This window comes from Mirounga angustirostris, unplaced genomic scaffold, assembly GCF_029215605.1.
Source record: "Mirounga angustirostris isolate CCGP_5_RB_7025 unplaced genomic scaffold, mMirAng1.0.hap1 SCAF_14, whole genome shotgun sequence".
In the NCBI taxonomy this organism is placed as follows: domain Eukaryota; kingdom Metazoa; phylum Chordata; class Mammalia; order Carnivora; family Phocidae; genus Mirounga; species Mirounga angustirostris.
This window is the reverse complement of record NW_026991722.1, coordinates 312,119-339,667: the sequence shown is the minus strand read 5'-3', so window position 1 is coordinate 339,667 and position 27,549 is coordinate 312,119. Positions and strand designations below refer to the sequence as shown.

Sequence of the window (27,549 nt, the reverse complement as noted above, 5' to 3'; positions counted from 1 at the left end):
CGACGTGGGAAGCGCGCTCGGCGCTGGGAGGGGCGTGACGCCAGAGGGGCTGGGCTCCAGGCAGCGCGGGGGCGGTGCGCGTGCGGGTAGGTGGTCTCCGCGCGGACCCGGGGGGGTAGGTGTTCCGAGGTGCCGCCGCGGTCACCAGGGGCCCGGCCTTACCGGACTTGTTGTCCGTCCCGGTCAGGGCCGTCGGAGAGACCCAGCTTCACCGCGGCGCCACGGCGACCCGGGGGTGCGGAGGGGGCAGCTGGCTGAGCGGACCAACGAGGCGGGGTTCGGATCCGGACGGAGAGGACCCCTGTGACTGGGGGGGAGGGGGGACTGGACAGAGAGGACCCCTGTGGCTGGGTCGGAGGGGGACACTGGACAGAGAGGACCCCTGGGACTGGGGGAGACTGGACAGAGAGGGTCCCTGGGACTGGGGGAGACTGGACAGAGAGGGTCCCTGGGACTGGGGGAGACTGGACAGAGAGGGTCCCTGGGACTGGGGGAGAGGGGGGACTGGACACAGGATTCCTGGGATTGGGGGGGAAGGGGGACTGGACACAGGACCCCTGGGATTGGGGGGACTGGAGACAGAGGACCCCTGTGACCTGGGGACAGAAGACCGCTGGGCAGAGAGGATGACATCAATGAAGAAGGACTTGTCCTGTTTACTCCACACCAAGTCCCCTGAAATTAATCATGGCAATCATGCTTTCCAGACATGTATACAGTTGATTTACTTGTCAAACCAGTTCGTCAACAGAAGGGGTCTCCAAGCTAAGGCATAAGTTATTGTATAAAATACATATAATATAGAAGTTATTATTCAACCATCACCCGTATCCACCTCCAGATGCATCTTTTTTGTTAACAAGCTTATTTGAGGATCATGTACATACTGTAAGATTCACTCCTTTAAGTGAAGGTGGTTTTCTTAAGAGTTGCAGAACCACCACTACAATCTAATTTCAGAAAGTTTTCATCATCCTGGAAAAATTCCCAGTTCCCTTCTTCCCTTCATCCTCTGGTAACCACTAACTAGACATTTCATCTAAGTGGAAGCATACATGATGGAGTCTTCTGTGACCGACTTCTTTCTTTCAGCAGCATCTTAAAGCTCATAGTGTAGTGGGCATCAGGATTTAGTCCTTTTTATTGCTGGTTAATATTCCATTATATGGATATATGCATTTTATTTATCCATCAGCTAATTGACATTTGGCTGTTTCCACTTTCTGACCATTATGCATAATGCTGCTGCGAACATCTGTGTAAGTTTTTGTATGGATTTAAGTTTTCATTTTTCTGGGTATATATGTGTGGAATGCCTGGGTCTTATGATAACTGTGTTTAACATTTTGTGGAATTGCCAAACTGTTTTTAAAAGTGGCTGCACTTTTTTTTTTTTTTTTTTTAGATTTTATGTATTTGAGAGAGTGAGCCAGGGAGAGCACAAGTGGAGGGGGAGGGGCAGAAGGAGAGGGAGAAGCAGACGCTTCACCTACTGAGCCCCCCAGGTGCCCCTAGGCTGCACCTTTTAACATTCCCAACAGCAAAGTGTGAGGGGTTTGATTTCTCCACATCTTTGCCTACTTGTTATTTGCGTATTTTTTATTACGGCCTCGTGGTTGATGTGGAGTGATAACTGTCATTTTGACTTGTATTTCCATAATTGACTTGTATTTTCATAATGGTCTATAGAGCATCTTTTCATATACTTATTCTCCATTTGGAGAAATGTCTGTTCATATCCTTTGCCCATTTAAAAAATTGGATTAGTTATCTTTATTATTGAGTTTTAAGAGTTTTCATCAGATACATGTTTTTAAAATATTTTTTCCATTCTGTTGATTGACTTTTCACTTTTTATTGGTATCATTTGCAGCACAAAAGTTTTAAATTTTCATTAGTTCCTGTTTATTTTTCCTTTTGTTGCTTGTGCGTTTGGTGTCATATCTAAGAAAGCATTGCCTAACTCAAGGTTGTGAATATTTACTTCTGCTTTCTTCTAAGAGTTTTATAGTTTTAACTCCTTTTTTTTTTTTTTTTTTTAAGTAAGCTCTAGGCTCAGCGTGGCACTTGAACTCATGACCTGGAGATCAAGCGTTGCATGCTCCACGGGCTGAGCCAGCCAGGTGCCCCCATTAACTTTTACATTTAGGTCTATGATCACTTTGGGTTAACTTTTGTGTATGTTGGTGTTAGGTGTCCAACTTCATTCTTTTCCATGTGGATATCCACTGTTCTGGCACCATTTGTTGGGAAGATTATTCTTTCCCTGTCAAGTTGTCTTGGCACTTTTGTTGGAAATCAGTGGACTTCAAATATAAGGATTTATTTCTGGATTGTCAATTCTATTCCATTGATTTGTATGTCTAACCTTATGTCAGTACCACACTGTCTTGATCATTGTAGCTTTGTAGTAAGTCTTGAAATTAGGAAGTACGAGTCCCCCAACTTTATTTCTTTTCATGATTGGTTTGGCTATTCTGGGTCTCTTGCGTTTCCATATGAACTTTAGGATTAGCTTGTCAGTTTCTGCAAAAAGGGCAGCTGGGATTTTGATAGGGATTGTGCTGACTCTATACATCAATTTAGAGAGCACTGTATTGCCATCTTAATGTTAAGTCTTCTATGGGCATAGGATGTCTTTCCCTTTACTTAGGTCTTCTTTATTTCTATAACTTTTATATTTTCCAGGGTTCACATCTTGCACTTTTTTTAGGGGAGGAGATTAAATTTATTCCTAAGTATTTTATTCTTTTTTTTTTTTTTAAGAATCCATTTATTTATTTGTCAGAGAGAGAGAAAGAGAGCGAGTGCACATGCAGGGTGAGGGGCAGAGGGAGAGAGAGAAGCAGGCTCCCCACCAAGCAGGGAGCCCAATGCTGGACTCCATCCCAGGACCCCAGGATCATGACCTGAGCTGAAGACAGCTGCTCAACCAACTGAGCCACCCAGGCTCCCTAGGATTCTCTATGTACAAGATCATGTCATGTGCAAATAGGGACAGTTTTACTTTTTTTTAAAGAAAAGAGTGGAATTTAATCTTTATTTACAGGACACTGCAAGAGAGGAGATTCCACATAGAAATAAGAAACCCATTGAGAGGAGGAGCTTCATAGAGGTTGTACAGTTTGGAACTGGTCAAGTAGTTTCGTTGTAAAAAGTGCTACAATAACAAAACACATTTAAAAAGGGTTCTTAGTAGAGAAATAGTAAGACAAACTTCTACCAAACAGAGTACACAACAAACAACTTTCTGCCTCAGCTGTACAATCTAAAAGTTAAAGGTCTCGGGAGTGCCACCCTGAACTTGGAACGTATAGCCTTCAGAGGTAGTTTCTGGCACGACATTCTGATCTTCCTCTTCCTCTACAGAGAAATACTTCTCAATCAAGTTTAATGAAGCTTTGTACACAGACTCATTTTCATGGTTTTGTAGAGCTTCAATTTTGTCCAAACCTCCACGTTCTTCAATCATTATACTAAGTTTCTCAGTTTCACCTAGTTTCTCAGCAGCCTGAAAGATGTTTGAAATGGCATCCAGAATAACCAGAATAATTTTGGTGTCTTTTGCTTTTAAGAGGTTCATCAATGGTTCTATTATGCCACAATGAACGAGGTATACAATCTGGTCAGCTGTCCCACCACTTGTATAGTTGGTCACAGCCCAGACAGCTTCCTTTTGTGTCTTAAAGTCTGCCTTAGAGAGAACACCAATGAGGAATGGGACTAATCCATGATTCACAACTTGCTGTATCTGGTCCTGGCGACCAGCTGTGATGTTTGACATTGTCCACGTAGCTTCCTTCTGAATATGAGTTTTGGGGTTCGTTAGGAAGCTGGGAAAAACAGCAGGTGCTCCTGCATCTATTACAACCTGAGTCTGTTCATCTGTCTCAGTGACAATATTTCCTATGGCTCTTAGCGCAGGAGTCACAATGGGCAATTCAGTAGCTCCTAGAAGCTTCACAAGCTGGGGCACAACTCCTGTTTTCACACCATTTCAATCCATTCATTTGGACCATCAGTAAGGTAGGAAATGGCCCAGCAGGTATCTGCCGGTACTTCTGGATCATCATGATGCAGGAGACAAACTAAGGTAGGAAGAATCTGCTCAACAGCATCTAATGGGGGTGCAGGATTCTTGTTGGGACAAAGCTTTGAAAGTGTCCAGGTAAGGTTACGTAAGTAACCACATGCTAAAGATGACATATCAGGAACTGCAAGGAGAGCCAATAGTGGGTCACCTGCATTGTCCTTGATAACCAAGTCTCATAAAACTGACCCATCACCTGTAATGTTTCCTAGAGCCCATACAGCTTGTTCACTGATGTGGGCATGGGAAGATGCCAACAGAGAAATGAATGCTGGGATAGCACCTCCATCTACCACAGCCTTGGTCTGTTCTGACGTCCCAGAAGCAATGTTAGTGAGAGCCCAGGCAGATTCAAACTGAATGGGACTACAATCCAGTTCTGCCCAAGAAGGACACAAACTTTGGAATCAAACCAGCCCGGATTATGTTGTCTATGGGGGGCTGTTTTTCCCTAGAAAGCAGTTTCCTAGCAGCTTGAGTAGCCTGGAGCTGGCTTTCCAAATTGTTGCTATTTATGCCTTTGACAATGTCATCAACAGACCAATTTACAGTGCCCTGGTTGTTGTGGTTTTCCTGCAGTGGAGAGGTAGCCTCATCAGGAAATGAGCTTACGTTTCTCCTTTTCAGCATCTGGTCATCCTTCTTAGCTTTCCTCATCTCCACATTAACTTCTATTCGGCGCCGCCTCATTTCTGTACTGTCTTTCCCCTTGTTCTTGAATCTGTTAAGGCGGGCAGCTGGTGAATTAGCATTCTCGTTGGTGGACATGGTTATGAGACAAAGGGAGAAAGCTACACGGCCGGCTCAGGCTTCCACAGGAGGCGGTCCGGGGTGCGCAGGCTGCGGGACAGCTGCCCTCAAAACGTCCACCACGGATCACCCCAAAGACGGTGTGGCTCGTGCAGCCGGCCGGCGCGATTTAAATTTCCCCGGGACAGTTTTACTTCTTTTCTAATCTGGATACTTTTCATTATTTTCTTGCCTAGCTGCCCTGGCTAAGACATGCAGTACAATATTGAATAGAAGTGGCAAGAGAGAGGTGCTTGGGGGGCTCAGTCGGTTAAGTGCCTGACTCTTGATTTCAGCTCAGGTCATGATCTTAGGGTTGTGAGATTGAGCCCCAAGTGGGGCTCCATGCTTAGTGGGGAGTCTGCTTGAGGTTCTCTCTCCCTCTCCCTTTGTCCCTCCCCCTGCTCACGTGCGCACCTGCTCTCTTTCTCTCAAATAAATAAATCTTAAAAAAAAATAAAAGTAGGGCGCCTGGGTGGCTCAGTTGGTTAAGCGACTGCCTTCGGCTCAGGTCATGATCCTGGAGTCTCGGGATCGAGTCCCGCATCGGGCTCCCTGCTCAGCGGGGCGTCTGTTTCTCCCTCTGACCTTCCCCCCTCTCATGTGCTCTCTGTCTCTCTCATTCTCTCTCTCAAATAAATAAATAAAATCTTTAAAAATAAATAAATGAATAAATAAATAAATAAAAATAAAAGTAAAAAATAAAATGCTTACATGTTTCAAAGCAAGAAACCAGAGCAGCTTCCTCCAGATTTTGCAGAGGAAAGAATAGTTTACACATTCTTTGTCCGTTGATCTTAAGGATATATAAGAGGAGGTGAAGAAATATGTTGGGGAACAATGTGACATCATTTCTTTGGAGGAAATTGTGGAGTGCTGTGTATTTCCATTTTCATTTTCTTCCCTTTGGAGAGGAAAGGGGTGTTTCCACCCCACCTCAAGCCAAGCAAAGGAGTTCCGAAAGGACCCCTCCCTCTGGGTGGGGTATGGTCAGGAAGGGAAAGAACCTATCACCCAGGACTAAGTTTGCTTAGCTGCAGAAATCCCTATGTCCAGGCCTGCTAAAGGGACCAGAGCTGAACTCTTGGGAGAAACCCTCAAATATATAGAGCATGTTCTCTGTGAACATGGCCAATGCTCAACCTTATTTATACTAAGAGAAATGCAATTATCCAACTGCAGAGAAATAGATAAACTGAGATGTACTTGTTGACACTATGTAGATGAATGACTGAGCCTCCACATAGTGATGAGCTTAGGAAAAAAACAGGTCACCAAAGACTACATAAGGTATAATTCCTGAACATAAAATTCAAAACTATGTCAAACCAAACCATATATTGTTTAGGCTAATTCTACCTCTATCCTTTATCTGTAGGCACACCTCATTTTATTGCACTTCACAGATACTGCATTTTTTAGAAGTTGAAGGTTTGTGGCAATTTTTCCAACAGCATTTGCTCACTTCCTGTCTCTTATATTTTGGTAGTTCTCGCACTATTCCAGATGTTTTCATTATTATATTTGTTATGGTGATCTGTGACTAGTGATCTCTGATGTTACTTTCGTAATCGTGTTGAGGTACCACGACTGTGCTCATATTGAAAGCAGTAACCAAGGGTCAGTGAGACTAATCGCAGGTGTAGATGATTAAACACAGGTGGACTTTTTTTTTTATTTTTTATTTGAGAGAGAGAGAATGAGACAGAGAGCACGAGAGGGAGAGGGTCAGAAGGAGAAGCAGACCCCCCGCCAAGCAGGGAGCCCGATGTGGGACTTGATCCTGGGACTCCAGGATCATGACCTGAGCCGAAGGCAGTCGCTTAACCAACTGAGCCACCCAGGCGCCCCACAGGTGGACTTTTACCCAGACCGTTTTTATGTGTAAATTTCTCTGACTCTCCTCCTCTGGGGAGGTGGATGGGAGGGTTTTCCTCCTATCTCCTTGTTTGGCTGCCTCGCAAATAAACTCTCTCCTTGCTGCATACTTGATATCTCAGTGATTGTCTGCTGCTCATTGGACTGACGAACTTGGGTTCCGTTACAATGTAAGATGGTGAACTTAATATGTAAATGTCTGTATTCTGACTGTTCTACCCACTGGCCATTCCCCATTTCTCTCCCTCTCCTCAGGCCTCCCTATTCCCTGAGACAATATTGAAATTAGGCCAATTAATAACCCACAATGGCCTCTAAGTGTTCAACGGAAAGGAAGAGTCACACAACTCTCACTTTAAATCAAAAGTTAGAAATGGGGGCTCAGTTGGTTAACTGTCTTCCTTGGGCTCAGGTCATGATCCTGGGGTCCTGGGATTGAGTCCCATATCGGGCTCCCTACTCAGCAGGAAGCCTGTTTCTCCCTCTGCCTCTGCCATTTCCCCTGCTTCTGCTCTCTGGCTCTCTCGCCGTCAAGTAAATAATTAAAATCTTTATTAAAAAAGTTAGAAATGATTAAGCTTAGTAAGAAAGGCATGGTGAAAGCTGAGATAGGCCAAAAGCTAGGCCTCTTTGTACCAAACAGCCTAGTTGTGAATGCAAAGGAAAGTTCTTGAAGGAAATTAAAAAGATCTACTCCAGTGAATGCACAAACAATAAGAAAGCAAAATAGCTTTATTGCTGATATAGAGAAAGTTTGGTCTGGACAGAAAATGAAACCAGCCACAGCATTCTCTTAAGCCAAAGCCTAAACCAGAGCCAGGCCCTAACTCTCTTCAATTCTATGAAGGCTGAGAGAGGTGAGGAGCTGCAGAAGAAAAATCTGAAGCTGGCAGAGGTCGGATCATGAGGTTTCAGGAGAGAAGTCATCTCCATAGCATACAAGTATAAGATGAAGCAGTAAGTGCTGATGTAGAAGCTGCAGAAAGTTCTCCAGAAGATCCAGCTGAGACAACTAACCAACAGATTTTCAATGTAGATGAAGCAGTGTTCTATTGGAAGTGGATGCCATCTCTAGGACTTTCTCAGCTAGAAAAGAGAAGTCAGTACCTGACTTGAAAGCTTCAAAGGACAGGCTGACTCTCTGGTTAGGGGCTCAAGTACCTGGTGACCTTAAGTTGGAGCCAATGACCATTCTGAAAATCCTAGGGCCCTTAAGCTAGATCTACTGGGCCTATGCTCTAGAAATGCAATAACAAAGCCTGGATAACAGCACATCTGTTTACAACATGGTTTACCGAATATTTTAAACCCACTGTTGAAACCTACCCCTCAGAAAAAAAAGATTCCTTTTAAAATGTTGTTGCTCATTGACAGTACCCCTGATCACCCAAGAGCTCGGATGGATATGTGCAACGAGATTAGTGTTATTTTCATGACTGTTAACACAACATCCATTCTGTAGACCAGAGATCAAGGAGTGATTTCAACTTTCAGATCTTATTAAATACATTTTGTAGGGCTATATCTGCCATAGATAGTGATTCTCCTGATGGATGTGGGCAAAGGAAATTGAAAATCTTCTGGAGGGCGCCTGGGTGGCTCAGCTGGTTAAGCGACTGCCTTCGGCTCAGGTCATGATCCTGGAGTCCCGGGATCGAGTCCCACGTCAGGCTCCCTGCTCGGCAGGGAGTCTACTTCTCCCTCTCATGCTCTCTGTCTCTCATTCTCTCTGTCTCAAATAAATAAATAAAATCTTAAAAAAAAAAATTTAAACTCTTAAGAAAAAAAAAAGAAAATCTTCTGGAAAGGATTCAGTATTCTAAAGATTTTATTTATTTTAGGGGCGCCTGGGTGGCTCAGTCGTTAAGCGTCTGCCTTCAGCTCAGGTCATGATCCCAGGGTCCTGGGATCGAGCCCCGCATCGGGCTCCCTGCTCAGCGGGAAGCCTGCTTCTCCCTCTCCCACTCCCCCTGCTTGTGTTCCCTCTCTCGCTGTGTCTCTCTCTGTCAAATAAATAAAATCTAAAAAAAAAAAATTTTTTTTTAAATTAATTTTAGAGAGAGAGCACAAGCTGGGGGAGGAACAGAGGGGGAGCGAGATGGAGAGGGAAAGAATCTCAAGCAGACTCCGTGCCAAGCACAGAGCCTGGTGTAGGGCTCAATCGCATGACCCTGAGATCATGACCTGAGCAAAAACCAAGTCGGACACTCAACTGAATGAGCCACCCAGGCGCTCCAAGGATTCACTATTCTAGATGCCATTAAGATCATTTGTGATTCCCGAAAATAGTAAAATACCTAGAAATAAAAAACCTAGGAGGTTTCTCAAAAGACCTGTACTCTGAAAACTATAAAACCTTAGTAAAAGAAATTGAAGATGATACACAAAAATGGAAAGATATTCCATGCTCATGGATTGGAAGAAAAAATATTACTAAATGTCTATACTACCCAAGGCAATCTACAGATTTAATGCAATCCCTATCAAACTACCAACAGCATTTTTCACAGAACTAGAACAAACAATCCTAAAATTTGTTTGGAACCACAAAAGACCCCAAATAACCAAAGCAGTCTTGAAAAAGAAAAACGAGGGGCGCCTGGGTGGCTCAGTTGGTTAAGCGACTGCCTTCAGCTCAGGTCATGATCCTGGAGGCCCAGGATCGAGTCCCACATCGGGCTCCCTGCTCAGTGGGGAGTCTGCTTCTCCCTCTGACCCTCCCCCCCTCATGCTCTCTCTCTCTCATTCTCTCTCTCAAATAAATAAATAAAATCTTAAAAAAAAGAAAAAGAAAAACAAAAACAAAACCAGAGATATCACAATTCCAGACTTCAAGTTATGTTACAAAACTGTAGTAATCAAAACAGTATGTTACTGGCACAAAAATAGACACATAGATCAATGGAACAGAATAAAGTCCAGAAATAAACCCATACTTACAAGGTCAATTAATCTTCAACAAAGGAGGAAAGACTATGCAATGGGAAAAAGACAGTCTCTTCAAAAAATGGTGTTGGGAAAACTGGACCACCATACACAAAAATAAACTCAAAATGGATTAAGGACCTAAATGTGAGACCTGAAACTATAAAAATCCTAGAAGAGAGCACAGACAGTAATTTCTGTATTGGTCATAGCAACATCTTTCTAGATATGTCTCCTGAGGCAAGAGAAACACAAGCAAAAATAAACTATTGGGACTACATAAAAATAAAAAACTTCAGAAACAAAACAGAGGATCATAGGGGAACAGAGGGGGAAAAAATAAGATGAAATTAGAGAGGAGACAAACCATAAGAGACTCTTAACTATAGGGAACAAATTGAGGATTGCTGGAGGGATGGGCATTAAGGAGGGCACATGATGTAGTGAGCACTGGGTGTCATATGCAACTGATGAATCACTGAACTCTACCCCTGAAACTAATAATAGACTATATGTTAAGTAATTGAATTTAAATAAAATAAAAAGCTGCACAGCAAAGGAAATGACCAACGAAACTAAAAGGCAACCTATTGAATGGGAGAAAATATTTGCAAATGACATATCCAACAAAGGGTTAGTATCCAAAATACGTAAAGAACTTATATAACTCAATACCAAGAAAACCCAAATAATCCAATTTAAAAATGGGCAGAAGACATGAACAGACATTTCTCCAAAGAAGACAAACAGAGGGCCAACAGACACATGAACAGATACTCAGTATCACTCATCATCAGGGAAATGCAAATCAAAACCACAATGAGATGTTACCTCACACCTGTCAGAATGGCTAAACTCAGGAAGACAAAGAACAGCAAGTGTTGACAAGGATGTGGAGAAAGAGGAACCCTCATGTACTGTTGGTGGGAATGCAAACTGGTGTAGCCACTCTGTAAGACAGTATGGAGGTTTCTCAAGAAATTAAAAATAGAAATACTCAATGATCTAGGAATCACACTACTGGGTATTTACCCAAAGAATATGAAAACAAATTCAAAGGGATATATGCACTCTTATGTTTATTGCAGCATTATCTATAATAGCCAAACTACAGAAGCAGCCCAGTGTCCATTAATAGGTGAATAGATAAAGAAGATGTGATATATACACAATGGAATGTTATTCAGCCATTAAAAAGCCATTAAAATATTGCCATTTGCAACAACATGGATGGATCTAGAGAGTATGATGCTAAGTGAAATAAACCAGAGAAAGACAAATACCGTATAACTTCACTCATATGTAGAACATAAGAAACAAAGGGGGTAGGGCACCTGGGTGGCTCAGTCAGTTGGGCATCTGCCTTCGGCTCAGGGGTCCTGGGGTCCTGGGATTGGGCTCCGCATCAGGCTCCTTGCTTAGTGGGGAGTCTGCTTCTGTCCCTCCCCCTGCTCGTGCTCTCTCTGTCTCTCTCATTCTCTCTCAAATAAATAAAATCTTAAAAAAAAAAGGGGGGGGAAGAGACAACCCAAAAAATGCTCTTTTTTTTTTTTTTAAGTTCATTTATTTAAGTAATCTCTATACCCAACGTGAGGCTCAAAGTTATAACCTGGAGGTCAAGAGTCACATGCTCTTCCAACTGAGCCAGTCAGGAGCCCCAAAACATTCTTTTTTTTTTTTTAAGATTTTATTTATTTATTTGACAGAGAGAGAGCGAGAACAGGAACACAAGCAGGGTGAGTGGGAGAGGGAGAAGCAGGCTTCCTGCTGAGCAGGGAGCCCGATGTGGGGCTCGATCCCAGGACCCTGGGATTATGACCTGAGCCGAAGGCAGATGCTTAATGACTGAGCCACCCGGGTGCCCCATTCCCAAAACATTCTTAACTATAGAGAACACACTGATGGTCACCAGAGGGGAGGTGGGTGGGGGATGGGTGAAATAGGTGATGGGGATCAAGAGTACACTTGATGAGTGCTGAGTAATATAAAGAACTGTTGAGATCACTATATTGTACACCTGAAACTAACACTGTATGCTAACTATAGTGGAATTAACATTTTTAAATATATATATATTTATTTTTAGAGAGAGAGTGCGTGTGCTTGCTGGGTGGGGGGAAGCATATAGAAGGAGGGAGGGAGAGAATCTCAAGCCATCTCCCTGCTGAGTGAGGAGCCCGATGTGCGGCTTGATCTCATGACCTTGGGATCATGGCCTCAGCCAAAACCAAGAGTTGGTGGCTTAACCGACTGAGCCACCCAGACAGCCCTGGAATTAAAATTTAGGGAAGAGGTCAAAATATCAACATTAACAGGAGTTTTGAAGATGTTGATTCCAGCCCTCATGGTTGAGTTTGAGGAGTTCAGGACGTCAGTGGAGGAAGTCACTGCAGATGTGGTGTAAATAGCAAGAGAACTAGAGTTAGAAGTGAGCCTGAAGATGGGACTGAATTGCGGTCTCATGATAAAACTTGAATGGGTGGGGAGTTGCTGCTGCTTTTTTCTTTTTTAGGGAGAGAGCACACACCCATGAGCAGTAGGGGAGAGGAGCAGGGGCAGAGGGAGAGAGAGCACTGAGTGCAGAGCCCAGTGTGGGGCTCCATCCACCAACCCCAGATCATGGCCTGAGTCGAAATCAAGAGTTGGATGCTTAACCGAAAGCCACCCAGGCACTCCAGGAAGTTGCTTCTTATAGATGAGCAAAGAAATGGGTTTTTCGAGATGGAATCTACTCCTGGTGAAGATGCTGTGAAAATTGTTGAAATGACAACAAAGGATTTAGAATATTACATACGTTTAGTTGATAAGACTGTAGGGTTTGAGAGGGTTGACTCCAATTTTGAAAGAAGTTCTGCTGTGGGTAAAATGCTATCAAATAGCTTCGAGTGCCACAAAGAAATTGTTTGTGAAAGGAATAGCCAATTGATGTGGCAAACTTCATTGTTGTCTTGTTTTAAGAAATTGCCATGGCCACCCAGCCTTCAGCAGCCACCAACATCGGGGCAAGACCCTCCACCAGCAAAAAGATTACAACTCACAGCCCAGGTGGTGGTTAACATTTTTTGGAATAAAGTATTTTAAAATTAAGGTATGTACATTTTTTTACACACAATGCTCTTGCATAGTTAATAGACTACAGTATGGTGTAAACATAATTTTTATATGCACTAGGAAACAAAAAAAATCACTTGACTTGCTTTATTGTGATACTTGCTTTATTGCAGGGCTTGGAACCAAACCCGCAGTATCTCCGAGGTATGCCTGTATATCACTAAATTCAAAGTAGGGGTTACCTCTGGAGCCACGGGGAGTGACACAAAAAACTTCAAAAGTAACGGGAATGGTATATTTCTTAATATACTAAGGAATATATACATATATATAACACATAACGGGTTCATTTTATTACTATTTTTATAACTCACACATGTTATAAATACTCTTGTGTGCATTTAGTAATAAAGTTAAAGCCGGTTTTATCAAATTCTTATTTTTTTTTTTTACTATAGTGACTTCCAACTGAACACAGCAGGGATTGTGGGGCAGTTTGGATTCTTGCTGGACTGAAGTTGATAGAGCATTTAGGGTGGGTATTTGGATACTGGTAATTTCATTTTTTGCAAGTCAATCCTGGCTTAAGAGCTTTGTTATGATCTTGAGATAGAAATAGTAAAACTCCAGGTGCCTGGGTGGCTCAGTTGTTAAGCATCTGCCTTCGGCTTGGGTCATGATCCCAGGGTCTTAGGATTGAGCCCTGCATCAGGCTCCCTGCTCTGCAGGAAGCCTGCTTCTCCCTCTCCCACTCCCCCTGCTTGTGTTCCCTCTCTCGCTGTGTCTCTCTCTGTCAAATAAATAAAATCTTAAAAAAAAAAAAAGAAAAAGGAAAATAGTAAAACTCCATGTCCTCTTTCAGCCTGTACATTCTGGGCAGTTCTGTTTTGGGAAACTTTCCTTCCTTCACATAGCATTCATTCCATAGTTATTCAGCAAATCTTTATTGAGCACATACGTGTGCTGGACAGGAATGCTTGAAATGGACTTCAACATGTCTGAGTCCCTGCCCTCATGGAGCGGGGTCTAGCAGAAGGCCTGATCTTACCAGAAAATCATACATTTAACTTGGATCCATGACGGAGTCCTATGGGGGCGAGTCCAGGGTGAGCACATTCAGCAGGGAGTTCGGAAAAGCCTTCCCCCCAAGGGATGACCTGCCCGATGAATGAGGACTAGAGGAAGGGCTGGGTTTGGGTCCAGGCAACCTGGGAACAAGTCCAGGGCCAGCAGCCTGGCAGTTTGGGGCACCTGGCAGAAGATATGCAGCTGACGATAGGAACACTCAAGGGGTTTGCAGAGGTGGGCAGGCCAGGGAATGGGGGCCTCGGAGGCTGTGCTCAGGATTTTGGACTTGACCATATGAGCAAGGTGAGCTGCCAAGGGGCTTTAGCTGGCAGTGAACATACCAGCTTTATGTATTTTTCAATCACCTAGGCTGCCATGTATGGGGAAAAAGATAGCAAAGGGAGTCCATGAGGAGAGGGTAGTTAGGCAGCTTCCAGAGTTCCGTGAGAGAGGGCGTAAAAACTGGAGAACCATCACAGTAGAGGTGGCAAGTGAAGCCAGGACCCAATGACAGTTTCCTAAAGACGCGGCTTTAAGCGACCCATTACCTGTCTTACTAGTACCATTTAGTCTATTTAAAAAAAACATAATTAGCCCAGACATCTCCCGAGATAGTATTTTTGACTAAGAAATGTGAAAATTAATAAAGGGAAACTTCACTAAAATGGAGTAGGAAGGCCAGAAGGGGGTGCTCCCCCGCCCCCCATGGAAGGTCAATTACAGGAAGAATTGTCAATTAGAGACCCTAACGGAAGAACTCAACCTGAAGAATCATCAGTTACAGGCTCCAGCAGGAAAAGATGAAATCAGCTTTTCCTGCAACCCAAGTGATGGCAAACTGTCGTCACCCTGAACTCTTGCTTTTGTCTAAGGGACTTTGTCCAACTTTCTCCTAATTTGTTGGACCAGCGTATGGTTTTTGCCATAGCTTGTTTGTCTTCAGTTTCAATTCCTTCCAAAAAAGCCGTTTTTGCTGTGCTGAGGGCATGGCCGGGCGGCCTCAGGGGTGGGTCTGGCATCCTGGGAGCCGAGTGAAGGGTGGGTTGAGGGTGGGGCCTGTGGGCGGGGCCTTCGGAAGGTGGAGCCGGGGCGGGGCCTGGGGCGGGCCTGGGGCGGGGCCTGGGGCGGGGCGGAGAGCAGGTGCGTGATTGCTGCGCTCCGTGACCCCTGGTGTTTACTGTGAAGTAGGTGCTCCGGAGGCTAGGGTGTTTTTATCTTTTTTTTTTTTTTAAAGTATGCTCCACGCCCACCTGGGGCTTGAACTGACCTGAGATCGAGTCGCTTGCACTACCCACTGAGCCAGCGAGGCGCCCCGGCGGTCTTTTGAAAAGGTAAATGTGCCCCAGGGGTGTCGCCTGGGCCAGCGACTAAATCAAGCTCTGCGACATGGGTGTGGCTGTGACCTTGGGCGTTACTTGGAACAGGTGGGCCAAGTAGAATTCTAATACCCATCCAGACCTGCATTGCTCAATCCTAAAGATTTAGCAAGGAAAATCGACCTCATTTATACCTGCCTCCTGGAGAGAGAGGACTTAAGGCAGCTTCAGGGACTCTGCCAGAATCTAAAGATCAACTTGGACAGGGATTTACTATTTTTCTAAGCTCTAGGCAATGGCAGAGTAAGCCTTATTTTATTTATATTTTTTAAACATTTTATTTATTTATTTGACAGAGAGAGAGAGAGATCAGGAGCAGGTGGAGTAGCAGGGAGAGGGAGAAGCTTAACTGACTGAGCCACCCAGGCACCCCGTAATGGCAGATTAAGCTTTAAGTAGATAAGATTCAGCTACCCATATCAGATTTTAGTATAATTTACTCCCTTACATGAATTCAGTTTTTTCTTCAGTGTTTAGCAAGCCCTGCCAGGCCATTTCTCTCTCTCTCTTTTTAAGATTGTATTTATTTGTCAGAGAGAAAGAGAATGTGCGAGCACAAGCAGGGGGGGTGGCAGGGCCAGAGGGAGAAGCAGGCTCTGGGATCATGACCTGAGCGGAAGGCAGACGCTTCACCGACTGAGCCACCCAGGCGTTCCCTGACAGGCCATTTCTCAAAGCACCTGTTTTTGCTAGTACTTGAGACGATAGTATTGGTTTTAAGTTATATTGGATTTGCTGATACCTGGTGACTGGAGAAAGGACACGTAAAAGGTGAAAATGGTGCTGTTTTCAGTAACCCTGAACCCCAAACATTGTCAAGGAATCCGGCAACCCTTTGGCATATTCTAACCTTTTAGGTCCCTTATCTAGTCAAGTGCTGATTAGATCATTCCCACCTACCCCTCATTAAGGAGAATTCTTGTTTTTCAGCCTATTTTCTGAGACTCTTTTTTTTTTTCCTGAGCCTCTTTTGTGCAGAATCTGGGCCCATGGTCTGTGTGGGGGACCGAGAACAAACGACTTTGGTTTTGGACTCATGGAGGGAGCAGGACTGCTGGTAGCGAGACAATGGGCTTTGACAGGGGTTGTAGAGAAGATCAAAGCTGGCGGTGTGGATTTGAGGCGAATCTTGCACATTGGGGAAGTGAGGACAATTTGGGGGGTATTGGGCCCATCTGTCCAATGTTAAGGGAGAAAGATACATGAGAAAATAGGATTTTAAGAAATTCTACTGTGGGGGTGCCTGGGTAGCTCAGTTGGTTAAGCATCTGCCTTCGGCTCAGGTCATGATCCCAGGGTCCTGGGATCAAGCCCCTCATTGAGCTCCCTGCTCAGTGGGGAGTTTGCTTCTCACTTTCCCTCTGCCCCTCTCCCCTGCTTGTGCGTGCTCTCTCTCAAATAAAATTTTTTAAAAATCTTATTAAAAAAAAAGAAATTATGCTGTGTTTTATGAATTCAATCTCCCTTTTTGGTGTAGTCTGTTAATTTTTAGAGACTTGGGTAAATGTCTACATTGTTCAGGTTGAAATGTTAGTAACTTCCGTTTGTTGAAAGCTTACAGTTGATTCTCCAGGCTCTACATGTTCTCTCGTGGTTGGGGCCACCAGCAAGGCTGTGTGTTGCCCTCCTTTTATGTTTGAGGAAAGTGAGTTTCAGAGAAAAGCCCAGCCCAGCAGAGCGGTTGGTCTGAACCCAGAGCCCAACTTGTCTAGACCTAATCCTGCTTTGTTTTCCTTGTGGAGGAAAGTTATAAAATATTAAAAATATCTTTAGTTAGGAACAAGGATCATAGGGCGCCTGGGTGGCTCAGTTGGTTAAGCGACTGCCTTCGGCTCAGGTCATGATCCCGGAGTCCTGGGATCGAGTCCCACATCGGGCTCCCGGCTCAGCGGGGAGCCTGCTTCTCCCTCTGATCCTATCCCCTCTCATGCTGTTTCTCTCTCGCTCTCTCTCTCTCAAATAAATAAATAAATAAATAAAATAAAAAATAAAAAAAAGGAACAAGGATCATAAAACTTTATTTAATCCATTTGGCAGATAATAACCTATCTTTTATTTTCACAGTAAAAAATGGTCTAATTAGTTACTGCTGCATATATAACAAATTACCTAAATTTCAGTGGCTGTAAAAACAAACTCTATGACCTCCCAGGTTTTTGGGTCAGGAATCCAGGAGTGGCTTACCCAGGTGGTTCTGGCCCACGATCTTATGAAACATTAATGGAGGGTTGGCCAGGGCTGTGGTCACCTCCCTGCTCACCAGGCTGTTGGCAGGCCTCTTAGATCTGCTTCCAAGTTCACTCACATGGGCGTCTGCACAGGGATGTCTCCCAGCATGGCCCTGGCCTCCCCCAGGAATGGGAGAAAGAGAGCCCACATGGTGACCTCCCATTGCTTCTGCTGTCTTCTCTTTACCTGAAGCACCAGGGTTGGGGTCACGCAAAGATGTGGTTGGCAGGAGGGAGATCTTTGGAGGCCGTCTGAGAGGCTGCCACCACTGCTGAAAGGTAGAAATAAAGACCCAAGTAGGATAGGGAGGAAAGTGGGCGTGATGGAGACATTGGTGACTTCAGAGGGGTGGGTCTGTTGCCCTCAGGTATTATAGGGATTTGTCCAAGAAATAAAATGAATTCCAGTGTTGATGTAATTTAGAAAATCTAAAGAGTAACTGCAGTGATTTATGAGAAATATGTATTTGGTTGTTCAGATGATCAAAATATACCTGATGTATTTGGTCTTTATCCGGTTCCTGGAAATGCTTCTGAGCCAGAAAGGTGACATGGTCTTAATGAAGGTGACTTTGGGACCCCACCCCAGGGCGGGGAGGGCTGCCAGGAGGACCAACCTTGTGATCAGAGGTTGGAAGTTTCAGCCCCATCCCTGACCTCTGGGGAGAGGATGCAGGTTGACTCCGCCAGTGGCCAATGATTTCATTAATCCTGGCTACGCAATGAAGCCTCCATAAAAACCCAAGAGGTCAGCTTTTTGGTCCTTTCTGGAGACCTTCCACGCTTAGGGAAACAACTCTTCTACGATGAGCCGGCCCCAAGCTCCATGACAACAGAAACTCAGTTGTCTGGCACCTCACTCTTCGTGTCCTTTATCGTATCCTTGAAGGAACTGGGAAGCACGAGGCAGTGCCCCCGAGGTCTGTGAGCTGCTCTGGCGAGTTCGAAGAACCTAAGGAGGAGGTGGTTGGAAACTCCAATCTGCCAGTGGGTCAGAAGCACAGGGAGCAGCCTGGTGCCTGTGACTGGTGTCGGAAGGTGGGGTGGGCAGTCTTAGAGGACTCAGCCCTTAACGTGTGGGATCTGATGCTATCTTTGGGTAGATAGTGTCAGAATTGAGTTGAATTCTCGGACACTGGGACACTCAGCTGGTATCCTGAGAATTGCTTGGAGTTGTGAGTGGGGGATCCCCCATGTTGGAAATCGGGTGCTCAGAACCCTAAAAGAGCACAGGCGGAGTAGCAGGGAGCTACAGGATCATATTGATTGTTCTTTTAAAGACGTTTTGACAGCAGAAATCGTGCTTGTCTTCCTGCAGGCCATGGGGGATCAGGACTTACCTGGCGTGTTGGTGTCTGGATTGGAGGGATCTTATGGTATATGTGAAGATCATGTTGGAGATCTGCAGAAACACTTTAATCTCATTACCTTGCAAGAATTTTTGGAAAATAAAATGCAATTTGGCCCAAAGATCCAAGCTGTATATATCTGGGGAGGAAGGCCAGCTATTGACCAGGAGCTCCTGGGGAGCCTGCCCTCCTTGAAGATAATTGCCAGCGCAGGAGTAGGTCTCGATCACCTGGACCTGAAGCTCATCGCCAGCTTTGGTGTGAAGGTAGCCAACACACCACAGGCCGTGTCCAGCCCCACAGCCGACATGGGGATGGCTTTACTGCTGGCGGCCGCTCGCAGGGTCGTGGAAGGTAAACAGCCATTGGAGATGCTGGTTTTCCAAAGAGAGCAGATGACAGAGGATAGCAGAGATGATAACGTAATTTTGTTTTCAAACAACAAGTCTTTCCTGGGCCCTGACTTCTTCACACTGTATCCAGGACTTTGTTGCACTTGGGAATTGGGCCCATTGAGGGCCCGAGCCCAGCTCCCTGGCACATGGCGGCCTGCAGTCTGTCTGACGGCAGCCCTGTCCGCCCCCCACCAGCTTCCACTCATTCCCTTGACGGTGGAAGTAATTTCAGCATCTCCATGGAAATGCCCTGGGGGTCATTCCTTGGTTAGTCAGCAGTCTCTGCTGGGGTGAAGGCCTCCGAGTAAGAAGGCAGGACCTCTGCACACCCTGGACATCTCTGGGAGGGCCCCCTGAAGGGCAGCGGAGCAGTTCAGCCCTTCCCTCTCCCTCCCGGTGGACTTGGGTACGAAGACACCTGAGGAAAGGGGAAGCGAGAACCAGGCTCTTTCTGGTCTGGCTGTGGTTCATGTGCATGCACACACACATAACAACACCAACAAATTTTAACCAGAAGGCCTTCCTTAATGTAAAAGAAGCTGGTGTTTTAAAGCTTTCTACCAGGATGCTCTGGTTTTGTTACGAGGAAATTGCCGTTTGTCCCCCCCTTCAGCCCTTACAGAAACCTTTGTCTGTGGTCAGAGAGGTGTGAGCGCTGTGGAGTCAGAAGGCCCCAGGGAGGGTGTGGGCTTCTGTGTGTGGTGCCATCCCCACCACTCACTCTGTACCTTTTATATTTTAGGTCATATGTTGGCCAGTGCACCAGATACAGAGAAATTTTCTACAAATTGGATGGGTCAAGAGGTGACGGGGGCCACTCTGGGACTCATTGGCATGGGCAGCATTGGTTATAAGATTGCTCAGAGAGCCAAAGCATTCGAAATGAAGGTTCTGTATCACAACAGGAGACGCAGGTAAACATTCAGAAAATGGACCTGAAATTAACTGAGCAGAACTCGTACCGTTACGGCCTTCAATATGGCTTGGATATAGGATCCCCCCGTTTTTCATAAGACTCCCCTGCTCTTTCTCTCCAAAAAATAAGGATGATGGTCAAGAAAGCGATGGTGATTACCTAGGAATGTGGCTGAGACTTTTTTTATTAAAAACATTCACCAGAAGAGATTTTAACTCACAATTGTATTTTTTAAATTTCTAAAGTGAAAGGGAGAAGCTGTCCATACCCACTGAGCAACTTGACTGGTCCCTTTAATACTGACGGACGTGTTGGCTCTCAGCGAGGGACCCGCGTCCTTAAGTGTGCAGGCTCTCCCTCAGCCCAGTGCCCAGGCTTGTTGGCTCCGTCTCCAAACAGCCTTCAGACCTGCCTATTCTCTCTCACTTCATCTATGCCACTGGCTCAGGCCCCGTCCTTTCTCACCTGAAATACATATTTCTCCTACGGGACTGCTCACTTCTGCTCTTGAACCTCCAGCCCTCCTTGCAAACCAGCCAGATGATGGCCATTGTTTACAGCCTTTCAGGGGCCTCCCACTGCCTGTGGACCACATTCCCAGCTGGTGAGGAACTCTTGGAGACATGGTGAGCTGGGAGATTGTCTTTTCAGTCAGTGTTTGCACTATGGACAGTGAAGAGACTTAGGTGTGACAACTTTCCTTGTGATGAACACACACACACACAGAGGCCAGGCTTCTTGCAGGACAAAGTGTGTGATGTGGGCACGGTGTTCGTCCTTCCTCGGGGCTGTCCACTGACCCAAACACATGTTAGGAGAGAATTTGTGTAATTTGGAATTCCATATTTGTAGAGCCGTGGCGGCTGCCTAGGATGCTGTGACCTCTAGGATCTTGGAACCTCTGCTGAATAACCAGCTGTTTGGGGTGGCCCAAGCAGGAATTAGGATTGAACCAAAACAAAACACAAAAGTCTGCCTGCTTCAGACTCTGGGATCCTTGGTTTCTGCGTGATAAGCAGCATTCCTAGGCCCTTTCCTGTTCTGTTTGTGTGTTTTCTGGAAACCTGGATGTGTTTGCCCACATTAGTGATGCTCTGTGGTCACAGAAGTACATGCTCGTGCTGTGACTTGAGTGGAACCTACTTCCTTTCAGTAATGTTCTGTGGTCGCTGAGCGTATGTCTGGTGCACTGTCGGACTTGTACCAGGCTCTGGGGGTTCAAGTGACAAGAAGCTCCTGGCCTCAAGGAGCCTCAGTCTGGTGTGAACTCCCACAGACCCTGAGGCCTCCCCTCCGAGAACCCAGAGGTGCCCACGGGGTTCCCATGGGTCCTGGAGCCAGTGGTGACAGACCACGCCCTTGGCTCCCCTCAGAACCTCCTTCCTGGGGCAATGTGATGAATTTCTGATTGGAGAACGTGGTTTTTCTTCCTTGTTCCTTCATAGGAAATTAGAGGAGGAGGAAGCTGTTGGTGCCACTTACTGTGAGAGTCTGGATGACCTGCTTCAGCGATCAGACTTCGTGCTGTTGGCTGTGAGCCTGACACCCCAGACCCAGAGGCTGATTGGGAAGAGGGAGCTGAGTCTGATGAAGCCCACGGCCATTCTCATCAACATCGGCAGAGGTACTGTCTCCACGGAGTGTGGGCCCGGGGGCTGGACAGTCATGCGGGAGGAAACGCCCCGGCCATGCAGCTCCTCTGATCTGCCTTTCTCCCAATGGCTGTGGCGTCCAAAAGTCCACTGAGATGGGGATGCTGAGTTCGAGGGAGTCTACTTCCTGTTTAGAGATACTTCTGATTTTTGTTTTCACATCACTTTGAAACTCAAATTAATAACAAAAAGGATGAGAATGTTACAATATGGGGCTTTCACAGCCCAATTTGGGCATCTACTTGGGGTAGGGGCATTATAGTTTGGTCTTCCAGGTGTAATTAAGCAAAATTTATGGGGATGAATTTTCTGAGCCTTCACTTTAAAAAGTAAGTAACTTATTTTTGTAGTGCTTTGTGTTTATATACAGGACGTAGTTGCATGTGTTGTGGGTTGGTTGGTGTGGCATTTATAAAGAATCTGAGGATCAGTGCTGCTTGCTGTCAAACATCCAGGCCATGCACCTTTGTGGGGTTCAGAGCCAGAGGACGGTGACACCTGGGGCTACCAACAGCACATGTGTCTCATCTGTAAAACGAGGAAAACAGTGCTTGCCACCTGAGATTGTAATTTGTAAGAAATACAGGTTTGGTCATTCGGCTGTGGTCTTCATCCACAGTGCCTGGCTCTCTGCTCCCCAAACCCTCAACGTTTCCCAAGTGTTGAGAGTGCTAAAGGTGTCTTTTGTTAATGAAGGCGACTTCTGGAACCCACTCACTCAAGCTGCCAGGAGGTCCAACCATGTGATCAGAGGGCTGGAACTTTTGGCCCCACGCCTGACCTCTGGGGAGGGGAAAGGGCCTGGAGGTTCAGTCAGCCAATGGTCAATGATTTAATCAATCGTGGCTATGCGAAGAAGCCTCCCTAAAAACCCAAAAGGGCTGGGTTCGGAATTTTCCGGATTGGTGAACACCTGGAGACTGGGAAGAGTGGCTGTCGGGAGAGGGCATGGAAGCTCCACACCCTTTCCCCAGACCGCTCCCTGTGCACCTCTTCATCTGGCTCTTGATTCTTACTCTTTGTCATACCCTTTAACAAACAGGTAAACGTGTTTCCCTGAGTTCTGTGGGCCGCTGCAGCAAATTACGGAGGAGGTCACTGGAACCTCCAATCTGCAGCCAGTTGGTCAGAAGCACAAGTCACATCCTGGGATTTCCGACTGGTGTCTGAATTCGGGGGCAGGAGGCAGTCTTATAGGACTGAGCCCTTAACCTGTGAGATCAGATGCTATTTCCAAGGCAGACAGTGTCAGAATGGAGTTGAAGTCTCAGACACCTTGCTGCTATCCCAAGAATTGCTTGGTCTTGGAGGAGGTCCCCCCCCATGTTGGAATTGGGTTCGGGAACCCAAAAAGAGTTGGTGTCGGAAGAGCAGAAAACCGCACAGGGCTGAGCTAACATGCTTGAGAGTTCTCTGAAAATTCAGGCCCTGTAGGCGAGCTGGAAGGACCAGTGCCTTAGGTAGTTTCAGTAATGTCAGAGGCTGGTGAACATACTCAAGATTCTGGAAAACCTGCCCAGGAAAGGGCGTGGGACGAGGCATCTCCAGCAGCAGCCCCCCACACACCAGGGGCGCTCTGTGTCCTGACCAGCAGGCCGCCCCTCCATCAGTCAGCGGAAAGGATGCTGGAGTTCGGCTCCTTGCCAGTCTCTGCCTCAAGGAAGGGGTTTTCTTCTCAGCTTCTGCTCTTCTGTATTTGAAATGACAGTTGTGGATTGTGCTTGTGGTTTAGTTTTTAAAGTGTGTTTGCAATGTCTGGGGGCTGTGTCTGTAACCTGGGGAGGTGGTGTGTAAAGTGAGAGGCCCAGGCCAGAGCTTAAACAAACCTGAGCTCAGATCTGGGTTGCTCTGTTAGGAGCTGTGTGAGCTGGGGTCAGACCTCAGTTCCTCACGTGTAAAACGAATGCTGACTTTGCCAGGTTCTTGGAGGATTCAGTGAGATAGCGTGTGTGCGGGGCTTAGCGCACTGCCTGGCACGTGGCAGGCTTGCCACGTCTAATAATGAATTGGCAGAATGAAGCTCACACATTCTTTGTCAGACGTTTGACAGGACCAAGACGTGTTTGGAACAGCGTCCTTCCCAGGTCCTGCCTGACCATAGTAACGCAGAGGCCTTGTCTCGTTGACTCAGGTCTGTTAGTCGATCAGGACGCGCTGATGGAGGCTCTTCAGACTGGGGTCATCAAAGGGGCAGCGCTGGATGTGACGTACCCGGAGCCCCTGCCCAGGTAAGGAAGCCGGACAGAACTGCCATCTCTCTCGAGGCACGGAGGGCACTCCTCCAGCAGTCACTGTTTTTGGCTTTTGCAGCCGTGTTAAGTCACAAACCGGCAGGGTCTCAGCCGTGGAGGGGTCTGAGCAGGCCTCTGGTGACCTGTCCGGTTCTGCAGATGGCCAGACGTCTGTTTCAACACCTCCGTGCAGAGGGAGCTCTGAGCTTTCGGGCAGCAGCCCCCATGGGTGGAGACTGCACTGGACAGTCTTGCTCCTATCCAACCAGAACAGTCCTTGCCTTAGCCAATGACCCTGATTTGCCCTTGGGGCATCAGAGTCCCTGACCATTGTCCTCTTTACAAACCTTGTGTATTGTCCAACAACCGCCATGTGTCTGAGGTTAAGTATCTTCAGGTCCCCCGATCACAGCTGAAATGGTAGCATTTCCAGACACCTTGTCATCATTAATGCTTCTAGCACTTTAGTTTTTGAGGTCCTTTGATAATGTGCTCTCAAGACCTGAACACAGCCTTCATGTTGGGGTCTGACCACGCAGGTTGGTTTCGCAGTGTGTATTCCTAGCAGGCCTATTGCATTCTTAGTTCATTCCATTTTTAGTCAGCAAAAATTGAAATTATTCCCTCAATTGTCTTTTAAATATATGCGTGGAATTTTACATTTATTTCTATTTAATGTAATTTGCTTCTGTGTCTTAAGGACATTTTATTTTTATTTAAAAGATTTTAGTTATTTGTCAGAGAGAGCACAAGCAGGGGCAGCGGCATGCAGAGGGAGAGGGAGAAGCAGGCTTCCCGCGGAGCAGGGAGCCCGATGCGGGGCTCAATCCCAGGACCCTGGGATCACGACCTGAGCTGAAGGCAGACGCTTAACCGACTGAGCCACCCAGGCACCCCTGTGTATTTTTTGAGAGAGAGAGAGAGAGGGTGCATGGAGCATGCATGCATGCATGCATGGGGGGGCAGAGGGTGAGGGAGAGTCTCACATAGATGCCCTGCTGAGCCCCAACTCCAGGGTCTCCATCAAGAGTTGGACACTCCACTGACTGAGCCACCTAGGCGCTCCATGCTTGTGTTTTGAAGATTTTATTTATTTATTTATTTGAGACAGAGAGAATGAGAGAGAGAGAGCACATGAGAGGGGGGAGGGTCAGAGGCAGAAGCAGGCTCCCTGCCGAGCAGGGAGCCCGATGTGGGACTCGATCCAGGGACTCCAGGATCATGACCTGAGCCGAAGGCAGTCGCTTAACCAGCTGAGCCACCCAGGCGCCCTCCATGCTTGTGTTTTGACCCATTGATCCAGCCTGTTGGGACTGGAGTCTTGATTCTGTCATTTATTTTGAATCTTGGTGTCATTCATTAAGCCAGGTTTGATTCCTCCAGCTTTGATTTCTGTCTAGTAAGCAAATTACTGTCAGCTGGATGTTTGATATTACAACCAAATTTAGTATCTTAAGTTTATCAAGACTGACCATAGAACTTACATTTCTGAAAAAAAAAAAAAAAAAAAAAACACAAACAAGTTTATTTAGAATAGTTTCTCAGAATGTGGTCTGGAGACGCTTTGAGGGGTCTGTACAGTCATAATTTTTCACTGATGTTTCAGTACAGACTGATGACATCATCACTCTGACAACTAATGAAAGGTGTGCTTCTGTTATTGTATTAATCTTTTTTTAGTTTTAATCTCTAATACAATAAATGTTGACAGATACAACCCATAAAAACAAATGCTTTTTGTGATTCTCAATTTTAAGAGTGTAAAGAGGGGCACCTGGGTGGCTCAGTCGGTTAAGTGTCTGTCTTCAGCTCAGGGTGTGATCCCAGGGTTCTGGGATCGAGCCCCGCATGGGGCTCCCTGCTCAGCGGGGAGTCTGCTTCTCCCTCTGCCTCTCACTTGCACTCTCTCTCTCACTCAAATAAATAAAATCTTAAAAATTTTTTAAAAGAGTGTAAAGAGGTCCTGGGGTGCATGGCTGGCTGTTGGTAGAGAGCGCGACTCTTGACCTCAGGGTTGTGAATTCAAGCCCCACATTGGGGGTGGAGCCTACTTAAAAAAAAAAAAAATTAACAACAAAAAAATACTGACCTGAAGAGTGTACCTGAGACCCAATGTTTGAGAACCACTAATGTAGAACAAAAGAATGTCAGTATCAATTAAGAAGCATGAGCATTCTAGACAGTTGTCAATTTATTCAGAAACCTAGAAGCTTACGGCTCACCTGTTGCCGAGTCTGCTGAATGAGCTTTTTGGTAGCTTCACTAACAAGTCACAGGGCAAGGACAGGGGTCTCTCCCAAAGCTTGTCAGTGTTATCCTGTGACTTAAATCTCAGCAATGCCAGTGCTGCAATGTTGTGCTGGTACAATTCAGTTTCATGACAGAACAAATCAGGTCTTGCCTGTACGCCAAATACTCTGGACAGGTGTTGTTACAATTGGCCACGACTCTGTTTTTCTGAGTTCTGAGTCGTGGGGACAACCTCATACTGAGACTGGTGTCCGGCGTGTGCTGTTAGATAGTAGGGCCCACCTCCTTCCTAGCAGGAGGACAGAAGTGTTTTTTTGAGTAGTTTCTGCCCTGCTAACGGTATTATAGGCTCTGTCTTCACTTTGATCAGCCCTGGGGGCAAGGACAGTCATAGTGCATTGATATAAATTACAAGTGCCCCCAGAGAATTTCCACAGATTTGGGGTCCATAATATTCCCAAAGGATGAAGGCTTATTGCTGCATGCTTACTTTGGCTTTTGTATTAAAACAGTCAAGAGGCCCTGCCGGGTCAGGTCACTGCCCTTTCCTAGTGCTGGTTGCTGGGGTTACCATCATTGTGTGAGTCCCCCTGACCCCCTTCACTAACACTTCCTTCTTTTTCCAGCTGACTCCCATCCTCTGCCTTCTTTGGGGAAGAGAACTCCCCCTCCAGTTAATCTTTCCCCTCTGAATGCCACTACTCATTAAAGGCACATTCAGCCTGTCCCATGATGCCTAGACTAGCATCCAGATCCCCAAGGGCCTCTTCTGTTTTGGGGGCCAGTGTTGTTTAATCCACCCCATGTCATGGCATTGTGTGCTAATGGTCTGGGTGTGACTAGGATACTTGTTTCGCCCCCCAAAATGCTGCCCCCCACTTACTGGCATTAGATGAGTGGGGTCATGCTGTAAGGCTACCCACAGCCTCCCCTTCTCGGCATGAGGGTATCAAACCAGAATGTGAAATTAGAGACACCAAACCATGCTGAACAGTTTTCATCAATTAATCTGCATTTCAGAGATCATCCTTTATTGAAGTTGAGGAACATCACTCTGACACCTCACATTGGAAGTGCTACTCACCAAGCCAGACGACAGATGATGGAGAATCTGGTGGAAAGCATCCTGGCTTCTCTCAATGGCCTTCCCATTCCTAACGAAGTGCTACTTAAATGATCGTATGTGGGCTGGTCAGTGCGATGACAGATTAAATGGGGAAAAAATCTTATTTTGTGTTTTACTAGAGTCCATTATATAGATTGGTTTAATATTCTTTTGGCCAAAGGGGGCCTGGCTGGCTCAGTCGGAAGATGTCAGGGTCCTGTTTGAGGCCCCACCTAGGGAGTGGAG

The 27,549-nt window shown here is 46.0% G+C and overlaps 1 protein-coding gene and 1 pseudogene across 3 annotated transcripts; one reads left to right on the top strand and one right to left on the bottom strand.

The window, feature by feature from the left end:
- Positions 1-27,549, top strand: LOC123852479 (probable 2-ketogluconate reductase). Of its 3 annotated transcripts, XM_045886506.3 has the most exons (10): positions 13-86; positions 12,641-12,770; positions 12,907-12,937; positions 13,192-13,268; positions 15,036-15,132; positions 18,724-19,108; positions 19,892-20,063; positions 21,511-21,689; positions 23,849-23,945; positions 27,219-27,549. In XM_045886506.3, exons 6-10 carry the CDS (start codon positions 18,727-18,729, stop codon positions 27,373-27,375), a joined length of 987 nt encoding a protein of 328 aa, XP_045742462.1. In that variant the 5' UTR covers positions 13-86; positions 12,641-12,770; positions 12,907-12,937; positions 13,192-13,268; positions 15,036-15,132; positions 18,724-18,726; the 3' UTR covers positions 27,376-27,549. The 3 variants fall into 3 exon arrangements, with proteins under 3 accessions (XP_045742463.1, XP_045742462.1, XP_064434898.1); XM_064578828.1 differs by lacking the exon at positions 12,907-12,937; XM_045886507.3 differs by lacking the exons at positions 12,641-12,770; positions 12,907-12,937; positions 13,192-13,268 and having other exon boundaries at positions 1-86.
- Positions 2,697-5,014, bottom strand: LOC123852478 (importin subunit alpha-1-like; annotated as a pseudogene).

Excerpts from the sequence above, each read along its gene's own strand:
- LOC123852479 (XM_045886507.3), top strand. The coding sequence starts at position 18,727 with ATGGGGGATCAGGACTTACCTGGCGTGTTGGTGTCTGGATTGGAGGGA. Across the intron at positions 19,109-19,891 it reads CGCTCGCAGGGTCGTGGAAG|GTCATATGTTGGCCAGTGCA; the intron begins GTAAACAGCCAT and ends TTTATATTTTAG. Across the intron at positions 23,946-27,218 it reads TACCCGGAGCCCCTGCCCAG|AGATCATCCTTTATTGAAGT; the intron begins GTAAGGAAGCCG and ends TCTGCATTTCAG.